Source organism: Triplophysa rosa, linkage group LG8 (genome assembly GCF_024868665.1).
Source record: "Triplophysa rosa linkage group LG8, Trosa_1v2, whole genome shotgun sequence".
NCBI lineage: Eukaryota > Metazoa > Chordata > Actinopteri > Cypriniformes > Nemacheilidae > Triplophysa > Triplophysa rosa.
This window is the reverse complement of record NC_079897.1, coordinates 7,855,765-7,866,790: the sequence shown is the minus strand read 5'-3', so window position 1 is coordinate 7,866,790 and position 11,026 is coordinate 7,855,765. Positions and strand designations below refer to the sequence as shown.

General features: G+C 39.5%; 1 protein-coding gene across 1 annotated transcript; it reads left to right on the top strand.

The window, feature by feature from the left end:
• Window positions 1-250: 250 nt before the first annotated feature.
• prdm1a (PR domain containing 1a, with ZNF domain) lies at window positions 251-10,620 on the top strand. The gene is made up of 7 exons (XM_057341138.1): window positions 251-393; window positions 2,552-2,803; window positions 4,185-4,304; window positions 5,345-5,597; window positions 7,346-8,259; window positions 8,359-8,487; window positions 8,584-10,620. Exons 1-7 carry the CDS (start codon window positions 367-369, stop codon window positions 9,178-9,180), a joined length of 2,292 nt encoding a protein of 763 aa, XP_057197121.1. The 5' UTR covers window positions 251-366; the 3' UTR covers window positions 9,181-10,620.
• The last annotated feature ends 406 nt before the right edge of the window (window positions 10,621-11,026 follow it).

The window sequence follows — 11,026 nt, the reverse complement described above, 5'->3', positions numbered from 1 at the left end:
TGTGTGTGTGTGTGTGTGTGTGTGTGTGTGTGTGCGTCGCTGTGCGTGGGTGCGTGCGTGTGTGTGTGTGTGTGTGTGTGAGAGAGAGAGAGAGAGAGAGAGAGAGAGAGAGAGAGAGAGAGATTTCAGCGATTTGTGTAGCAGTGGAGTAATTGTTAGATCATTGTCCTCTGGGGGTGGAGTCATGGGCGGAGCCAAAGTGCCTTCAACAAGTCAGACAAACATGCTCAGACAGTCAGTCAATCTCAGGCACTTGCACAAGAAGTCACTTACCATCTGGACTAGCAGAGGAACAGAACAGAACCGTAAGCTGCACCTGTCCCACACACACACACTCACTCAGGGGAGAGATCACACACAGTCTCTATGTGTGGCTGGGACCAGAGCCTCCTGGTAAGACCACTTTTGTCTTTTTTCGCTTCTTTTGAGAGCTGTTTCGAGTTGTTTTTGCTTTTGTATTTTGTGTGGGGAAAAAAAGAGATGTGACGATATTTTATATATTAATATATTAAATTAATTATGTTTAATATATTTAATATATTAAATGTTTTCATTTATTTATTCATTACATGTGGTGTGGTAGTTTGCTCCTGTGAGGTAGATTACCAGTATAATTGGGGCTAAATTAATTGTAAATGTAATATTATTCATATAATGTTATACTGTTGGCATTTGTATAAAAGTTATTTAGCTTAAAAATATTTTTTAAAACTTACCTGCAGTTATAATGCACGTGTTTTATAGGCTGAATTTATACAAGTAGTTTAAAATGATGATTTAATTTGAAGATTTTAATTTTAAAAAATTAAATTGTGTTTCCTTAAGATACTGATATATCTTATTTCCATGTTTGGAAGTTGAGGTAGAGTTTTTCAGTTTCATTATGAGTTTTGGTTCTACAGTTGTCATTCGCAGAATTATTTTTAACACATTTAACATATTATGCAAAATCATAATAAAATAATATATTTTAAAATAATTGTCAAATTAATAATAAATAATATATTGCATTTTTATTGTCTTTTATGGGCCAAGGTTTGTTATATATTGAGTAGTATGTATAGAAAGAATAATATATTGAGTAGTTTCTTCGTTTAGTGTGAAACTAAACTATTTTAAATCAGTTTTGCCAGTTTAACTTAGCATAATATCATTATAGATTTTGGCTTTGAACAGCACACCTTAATGTTTTAGTTTGTAGTTAAAGATTATTGTGATTATTGTGTCTCCCAATAGGAGAAGTTTTGGTAACGCTTTAGATTACGGCCCGCAATGTACCGCATAATTAAACAGAATTTACAGAGTAACTAATTGTAACAATAATGTACCTCTACAGTACATACCTGTAGGTAACGGGGAACACTATGCAAAGTTTGGGGAATAATGGAAATTCTAAAAAATATTTATACTGTAAGTATTTTAAAATTAAGGGGTAACTATTTTAATATAACGTGGTATGCATGACCTGCAGTATGCTATACAACAATCTTAGCGTGAACGTACACTACATTTTTGTAATCACAATGTACCCATAAATAAGCTACTGTGGATATTAAGTATGGGGTTCTTATTTTAGTATTATAGCAAACATGAAATAAGGGGAAATGATGCACAAGCAAAACAGCACGAATGAAGCACGCAGACTGTCAACTGTAAATTTGACAGAGTTTTGACTTTGGGATTAATTTTTATTTGATTGATTTTAGGATTGTTGGTCACAAATAATTCATTTTTATTATGAGTTATTACGAGTTAGTTTAAATGTGTAAAATGCGCAAAATCAATGTTGATCTTTTGAGACTATAATCAAGTATTTCAAGAGCAGTTTGATTTGGATGTTTATACGGCATGCAGTTCCCTCATAAATATTTTTTAAATTTTCCTTACTCTTACCCCTTTATTCCCCAAACTTGACATAATGTTCCCCTTTACCTACATATATGTACTGTAGAGGTACATTATTGTTACAAGTAGTTACACTGTAAATCCTGTTTAATTGTGCTGTACATTGCGGGCTGTAATCTAAAGCGTTACAAGTTTTTACTCTCTCTTTCTCTCTCTCACACGCACACATATATTCACTGGGTTGGTTTGGTGGTTCCCTTGCTCTGTCACTCCAATTTTAGCAACATTCAGATGCAGACAGGACTTCCTTCCTATGTTTTCTTCTGTTTGAGGCTATTCTTCTACCCAGAGGAGAAAACATGGCGAGAGGAAGAGGAACAAGTGATAGATAAAGAAAGACAGAAACGGAGAGGATAGAGATAGAGATAGAAAGAAATAGTGATCTGTCTGTCCAGTCCTTACGACAGGGTCAGCATAGCTGTTACCTTTGATTTACTCCAACAAGCACTTTAATTATGTATAAAAATACTAGAATTGTGAATAATAGAAATTCTCTAGAATTCTGTTGTTTTATTTGTGGAGTAGGAATAAATTTAGGAAAAAAAACAACTTAGGTAGTTTACCTTTTACCTTACACCTAAAGTAATGTTTTATGTTTTAGTTATGACTGACTGTCTATCATGTGATTTCTTTCTCATTTTATTAGGCTGCCTCTCATCACAGCTCGGCAATGTTGACTACAGAGGGAGCACCCTACACCACTGACAATGAGGACTTCAAGATGGACGTAGCCGATGTAGACATGACAAAATGGACAGAGGCTGAGTTTGAAGAGAAATGCACCTACACAGTGAAGGATCACAGTTGGGAAGGTCCCTTGGAGAATGTGGACCTCACCTGTGCTGTGGCATCCTTACCTCGAAACCTAGCCTTCAAACACCCACCAGACTCCAAAGAGGTACGGCTCGCATACTGTCACATACTGTATCGCCTCACACGTGACATGCTTGTGACCTGCAGGCTTTCTTTTTTGAAAAGTACCACCAGATTCATCAGGTTACAGGTGCATACCATATGCCAGTTAATGTAATTTCTGCATATGAGGGAATTTACAGTAGACCAGTATGAGCCAAAAATATCACGATATCAGACGTAAGCATTAGAGAGATGGTTGTGATTTGTGCTTAAACAGTGTTTTCGTAAAGCCACACCTTCTCATCACACAACTGGTATCTTTATCTGCACTGTCATCTGAGCTTTTTAAACAAGTTTCACAGAAAAAAGTGTTCCTGTTTGTGTGCGAGAGAGTGTTAAATAAGCTAGCTCACATTGTTACTCATCTAACACAAACAGAGCACCATGTGACAAGCTCTCCAAGAGTGCAAAAGTTGAGAGGGCAGTCATATCATTTGTCGTTTATTAAAGTTGTTTTATCTGCACCAGACTGCTGTGTTTGTGTCCACTACAATCCCCAAACACACTACTTTCCACCTTTTTACAGCTAATAATGGCTGATTCTTTGATTAAGATTAATTTCTCTTATTTTGAAAGTGTTCACAGATTAATGGGAACAAGGTTATAGATTTTCTCATCAGTGCCTCTGTCTGTCTTATCTCTTCCTGTGAAAAAAGTGAGCCCCTTTTATGAGCACATGTTTATGAGGTGATAAAGAGTTAACCCTCTTTCATCAGAAGCACCTGAGGTTCAAACAGGAAAACAGTGAGTGAAGTCATGTGGTGGCAGAGGAAGATTATAATGATGAGAGAGGATTGGTGGGAAGAACACTATGAAGTGAGCTTAATGAGTTGTAATCGCTCTATGTGGAAGTTTGTGGTGAGGACTCTGTGGTAACATGAGGGATGGGAGATTGGTTGTAATAATGTCTAGATACAGAGGCATGCCCACACTGAAAAGGATAGAATTACTTTGATAGAATTACTAAAGTTCATTTCGAAGAAAGCACCTGTACGATCTGATGTCACGAGGAGAGATTGCTTCAGAAACTGTGCCTGTGTGGTTAATGAGAGGTGAGACAGGACAAATGAGTGGTCTCTCTCAGCCTTAAGACGTGACCTTGATGACCTTTGGTTTCCTGTGGCTGTTAGGAGAGGTGACGGATGAAGAGAGGCATGGCTCCATGTCTTTCGAATGTGCACATCTGGTTCACAATTAATTCTCTCTCTACACACACACACATGCACATCTTGCTGATACACATGCATTTTTTTTATGGTTTTTATTAGTTGACAACATGAGCAAATGCAAATCTAATTGTGAACTGAAATATCCTTATTGTCAATGTTGTAAACCACATATTTTCCTTTTCGCTTTTTAACCAGGTCATTGGTGTGGTTAGCAGAGAATACATCCCCAAAGGTACCCGGTTTGGCCCCCTTGTGGGAGAATGCTACACTGCAGAGAATGTCCCCAAAGACGCTAACAGAAAGTACTTCTGGCGGGTGAGTTTGTTTGTTTCAGAACCTCTCAATAAAGTGGGAGTGCTCAAAAAAAGAAACAAATTTTCCTGTTCCACTGACCGACTTCCTGTCTAGCATTATCGTGGAGATGGTAATGTACAAGCAGTGGGCTACATGATCTGAGAGTTGAGAAGCTGCTGAGTAAAGATGTGATGTTTTGGGAACTGCATTGCTGCATTGGCGCTGAATGAGTGCGAACATAGCCATTCGTTCCACGTAATCTTTCTTTGACTGTGCAGTGCTCAGCGAGTGGAACAGGAAGTGCTGAATGACTCTGCCTTTCTTCTATTGTGAATATATGTGTCTGAAGAATATGTCAGCCTAATAGACGTATACAATTTTTCAGAGAAAAATATCACAGCCAAACTTGTGCCACTTTTATAAAAAATTACACATCTCAATCTCTTACTCTCGCTCTCTCACCCCATTTTGACTTTCAACTGCTGTTGCATTTACAGCTGTTGTCACAAAGAAAGGGCAAAGTCAACGCCCTCTCATTTTGTATTGACTTACTTTGTGTCACTTCCGTATTGCTTCCAAATTAAAGATCCCCAAGTGGAACATCTCTGGTCTTAGATCATTCTTTCCTGTGTTGCTGTCAAAGCATTATCACATGGAAAGGTTACTGCAGAGTCATTGGTGCGACTTTAAAGCATAGTGAAAGAACTAGAGGAAACTTAGTGATATTGACGTTTTAGAGGGAAACCTTGCTGAGAAATAATAATGTTCCTGGAACTAGCAAGTTCGGTATAAACAACTCACCAAGACAGGCGTCCCCCTGCCAAACTTAAGACAAGACCTAGGACTGCATCAGAGAGCCGGATGGATAAACTCTGAGACACGGCCAGAGTGGGGGGGTGTCTGCTGACTCAGTGTGTTACTTTATAAGACCAAACCCCACTCGTCTGTCTCAAAGACATGAGAACGACACTGGAAGACTAGAACATTGTAATTAAGATAGAGAGAGAGAACAATTTATATAAAAAGAGCTTTTGTTCTAATTTTCTTATTTATATTTGTAGATTTACTCAAATGGAAAGTTCCATCATTTTGTGGATGGTCTGGATGAGGAGAAGAGTAACTGGATGCGCTATGTGAATCCAGCTCATTCCCAGCAGGAACAGAACCTCGCTGCCTGCCAAAATGGCATGAACATTTTTTTCTATACGGTCAAGGCTATTCCTCCAGACCAGGAGCTTCTGGTGTGGTACTGCCCTGAGTTTGCTAGCCGTCTCAACTACCCAGCCTCTGGAGATCTTATGATGCAAAAACTCAGTAAGTTCTACATGACATATTTCATATTTCTCTATGTGACATAGATGTGATCACATTTTTTAAGTAAAAAAAAAACATGTCTTCCACATTGTAGAGATAGGCCCTTTGTTCCGCAAACACAACAGCCTCTTCTGCTAAGATCAGAATTATTTTAACTACTTCGATTTTCTGTTTTCATCCTCTAAAATGCATTTGTTGAGACTAATTCGAATAAACAAAATTTTAATGTTATAGTCATCATATTTCAAGGGCACTTTGAAAGTTTGTTTGCTTAACATACTGAAGCAGCAATACAACTCTCAAAGCCAAAGTGACGGGACAGAAGGAAAGATTGATACATGAGTGGGGGGATTATAGGTAGGTGAACAGACCAGCCAGTGTGACTCCTCTCCCTTGAGTCATGCGCATGCCTTGGAGCTACTGGATGTAGCAGACCCCAACAGACATTCACAGAAACCTGTAATTAGATTTATTTACTCATGGCTTCTACCCATCTACTAGAGGCTCAAAAAAAGAGGAGCAGATTCTGTATCTCACAACAAACAGTACCAGCCCCAAAGTAACCACTTTCATGACTCAGTTCAATACAATGGGGCTGATATGACGGACACAAACCTCCTACATGAAACAGGTTTAAAAAACCTCAAGCAGGAGCCATCTGGGGTAAAATGACGGCAGACTTATCTCTAGACATTTTGTTGTCCTGCATCAAGAGGTATGGGAGTAGCTTCCTATTTTCCATTTGAAAGTAGAGGTGAGACTAATGAGAGCAAGGGAAAGAATAATAGCATATCCATTGACTAGTTGAACTTCCTGGTGGCAGGGCTGTGCTGATAGATTGATATCTCTGTGATCACTGGCTGTTTGTTTTTTGGCTAGCTCTCTAGGGAGGAACAGAACTGGTTCTATCTGTGGAAGAAAGTGGGAGGGAAGAACTGATAACCTCTTGGTGTGTTTACACGGAGCTGTTGGGACAGAAGGATAGGGGAGTAGAGGGTATGGTAGATCTTTTGAGGGATACTTATTATCTGCTCAGTCTTATTCATTCTTGAATTCCATACAATTATCCCTGTGAAATTCAGTGAACAGGAAGCAGGAAGTTATTTAATTGTTTACATCCTTTTTGAGGAGATTAACTATGCAAGATAGTGGGAAAGTAATTGTAATTAGCACCCATCTTTTATCAAATGTGGAACTGTTGGGTAGGGTTTAAATAATAAGCATTTGGTCTTGAGACCCGAACATAATTCGCTATAGGCTTAGAGCCACTTTTACTGTAGTGGAGTAAAATGGGAGGGTTTTAAGTGTTTGGCATTTTGAAACTCATTTTAGATCCATCACTAAATAAAATTCCTTTAAAGTCTCTGTGGACACTACAGGGAAAATATTTAGGCTTGTAGATTTCTATTAGCAGGATACCATCAGTCCCCCACACCCACTCAGTGAACCCCATTAGATAGTATCAGTGCATCCATCCCACCCTGACTGGGGCAGCTGTCAGGCCTCACATCCTGTCTGTAGAACCTAAAACAAGGTAATTTGTCAAAGTGTCACACTAAATGAACCAATGGGGTGCATTGCTGAAACTTAATTTAAAGAGAGCAATGTGCTCTGGGGCAAAGAAACTACTATGTCCTTAAAAACAGCAATCATCGGAATTACATTTATTTGTTTCTCCCTTTTGGTTACCTGTAGCAGTAAGTGTAAGAGTATGAAAAATTAACATGTGTTACAATGTGTGTCAACAGAACAAAACCTGATTGAACCGAAGAACCCAGTTAAAAGGGAACACAGTGTTTCTGAGATTTTGAAGGATGTACTGCAAGAACCCACCAGACCACTTCCCACTCGTCCCCACTGCCTCAAGAACCCAGACCGACCTCTTTACTCCACTGTTCCCTATTCACTGCGTTCCACCCTAAATGAGGAATTCTTAAAGAGTAGCACAGCATTTGTGCCAACTTGCTCTCACAGACAGTATTCTGCAACACCGAGCCCTTCAGTACATAGCAGTCCTGAAAGCAGCCCAGAAAGCAGCCCCACACCAACATCCCTTGAGCCAAGGATTACCCCGCTCTCCTTTTCCCCAGCACTCTACTGTCGTGGCTTGGGTCATTATCCAGGCTACACATCAGCAAGCCCGATGTCTTTCTACCCTAACCTGCACTACTCACGCTACCTCATGCCTCACTACCCGGTCAGTGGTGTGAGTGGGCCACCTTTATTTCCCCACATGTACCCCTTTTACAGTGGCTTGGTACCCCCTCATGTACCCTTCCCATCTGAAAGTGGCCGGCAATTTCTGCTAGCACCTGACACTCCTGCTCCTAGGGACATTCTGCACCCAGCAGCCACCAGTGCCTTTTCTGCAGCCACTTCTCTGAAAGACAAACTACTGCATGGACATATGCATCCCTACACTCCCACTGGTGGCTCCCCAACAGCTGGTTCTGCAGCCTCCACAGGTAATCTGCCTACTAAGCCTACCTCAGCTCTTTTGGGTACCAGTCGCTCAGAGGACGAGGCCATCAACCTCAGCAAGATCAAGCGAGGCTCTGCAGGCTACAAAAGTTTAGATTACCCGTTGAAGAAGCAGAATGGGAAGATCAAATATGAGTGCAATGTCTGCAGCAAGACTTTCGGTCAACTGTCTAATCTTAAGGTGGGCAAATAAAACAGGACCCCACTATTAATTTTGATTCTGATCTAATGTCTTTACATCTGCTGGTAGTACTCACAGCTTACCTGTCTTTGTTCCCAGGTGCACCTGCGTGTCCACAGCGGCGAACGGCCATTTAAGTGTCAGACCTGCAATAAAGGCTTCACGCAGCTGGCTCACCTACAGAAACACTTTTTGGTCCACACTGGAGAAAAGCCACATGAATGTCAGGTCAGCAACTTCATTTCAGTAATAACATCCCAGCTTTTAGAAGTCCAATTATGCTGAAGAAAAATGGGATTCTAAAGGTCTGCTTTTATTTCACAGGTGTGTCACAAGCGCTTTAGCAGCACCAGCAACTTAAAAACCCACTTGCGACTACACTCCGGCGAAAAGCCATACCAGTGCAAGATCTGCCCAGCCAAGTTTACACAGTTTGTACACCTCAAACTGCACAAACGTCTGCACACACGGGAACGTCCACACCAGTGTCCACATTGTCACCGCAACTACATCCACCTCAGCAGCCTGCGGCTCCATGTCAAAGGCTACTGCATGGCAGCCACCCCTTCTCCAAGCTGCAATTTGGACGAGCTCAACCGTGTCAATGAGGAGATTGAGCGCTTTGACATCAGTGATAATGCTGACAGGTTGGAAGAAATGGAAGAAATGGAAGGATTTGACATTGAGAGCATGGTGGAGAAGCAGATCTTTGGAGTACTCTGGCAAGAGATGGATTTTAAAGTCTCTTACCACAAAGGTAACACCGTAGGAGACCTCCGTCCCCCAACACCACCATTACCCGCATATCATCTGAATGAGCCTGGCTGTGAGGCCTCAGTCATCAGGGTTCGTTGTAGCAGTCCTCTCTCACTCCTTCCTATCAAGGTTAAAAAGGAGACAGAGGAGGTCATGGAAGACTAGTCAACTAGGGGATTGGCTGCCTGACTAGTTCTCTATACTAGGTTGTGGACAGCGTTAAGTGTACACCATTTTTCTTAAAGGAAACAGGCTTTGGCCTTAATGTTCAGGGACTTAAAGTACTCAGGGCTAGCAGACGTTGAAGTTTATCAGTGGTCTAGTATGTCCTTCACAAATGACAAAGACAATCATTTTCTTTTATTAATATTATTGTTTTATTAATATTATTTGATCTTTTTGGTGTTTCAATTTGTTTCTTAATCTATTTATTTATTGTTCAGTGTGTCATTTTTCAAAAGCAACACATGGAAATAATGTTTACAATGATTGGTTAATTCATTGTTATTTACTATTTTATATATAATTTGTCTAAATGTTTCTTATATGTTGTCATTCTTTTTTGGATAGTGTCTTACAGCACATAGTGTCTCAGTTGACTGTGATCTCATGACTGCAAAAATCTTACCACATTCATCTTAATTTTTTTCTGTGGGCTTCTCTTTGTTGAAGGCCTTTTTTTCTCTAGGAAAGGTCAAAGGATATATATCAATGTTGTATGTAACATTTGTTCTTTTCACGTTGAGCTGTACACAATATAATAATTTCAAAAGGGGCATATTATGTATTATTAACAACTGTTACCTCAAAATGTGGGAATGTATGTGTGTCTGTGTGTATAATGTGCTTTTATGTTTGTAAGAGATGTTAGTTTGTTCTGCTACTTGAAGAGGAATGAAATGTCTTAAATGTGCAGGTGTACATGTGGACCAAAGAGCAGCAGTCCATCACACACTGGCTGTGAATCAGAGACTGACTTTGCATTTTTTTAATGTGTGGCACAATACTGATACCAAATTAAACGGGGATGTGTGGCTGGTTACCAAAGCTATGTCTATTGTTAGTTTTCAGAATGTGTGAATTACAGAGAGAGATGTGTGCATATGCAATGTAAGCTGTTGTAGCCCTTTGTTCTGCTGGTCTGTGGTGGTGATGTGTGTGTACACTACATCACTCTGGCGTTTGTATGCACTGATTATTTTTCTTTTGTCTAATGTTTGTATGTATTCAGTGTATGTAAGATTTTGTACAGTAAATTTTGTAGGACAGTGACATCAGCAATATGTTCTGTGGGTTAGTAGCATCTCATACACTTTCTGTCCTGAAGTCTACCAAAGTCTACAGTCAGCTTTAAATTAAATAATAAAAGACTGTATTGATTTTCATACTGGTTTACAAAGCTACAGTACAGCTTGACAAAATGTAAATTATAATATAATTCTTCACTGATCAAATGTACTTGTCCCTTGTGTGTTGTCTTTACAAAAGATTTGGTGTCAGTTCCATACATAACATTTTCAAATAGGGCTATTTTATCGAATAAAGCGCTATCCCACTGTACATGGAAGGGATAGACACCCATATCAGATTTCAGTTATTAAACTATTTATTAAATATTAAAATGTCATAATAGGGGGTAATTAATATTTTTATAAAGTATTTCAGAATACAAAAAAAAATGGCTGAATGTCTTAATTTGACATTGAAGACTCGAAAATATGCTACAGTTCAAATGTTTAGACTGAAAGTGTTTGTCATGATTTGAAGGCATATTTCTGAATGTTTCATATTAGTTATGAGTTATGTACAATCACACTGGAATGAGGATACTGTCAGGGATGTCCCCTACGTCATACACGTTTTGCATTATTCATAGAGCCACTTGTTCAAACAATTAGAGAAGATGCAGACACACTCTAAAAATTTACTAAAGACATTGTTAAATTGGTCCATCCGCGCATTGTGGCTCAGTTGAATTTTTTTGAAGTGACGAGAATGCTTTATGTGCGAA

What these genes read in the sequence shown, in the direction of transcription:
- prdm1a (XM_057341138.1), top strand. Translation starts at nt 367, where the DNA reads ATGTGTGGCTGGGACCAGAGCCTCCTG. An exon ending in ACCCACCAGACTCCAAAGAG is followed by an intron (nt 2,804 to 4,184) that starts GTACGGCTCGCA and finishes CTTTTTAACCAG; the next exon opens with GTCATTGGTGTGGTTAGCAG. An exon ending in GTCAACTGTCTAATCTTAAG is followed by an intron (nt 8,260 to 8,358) that starts GTGGGCAAATAA and finishes CTTTGTTCCCAG; the next exon opens with GTGCACCTGCGTGTCCACAG.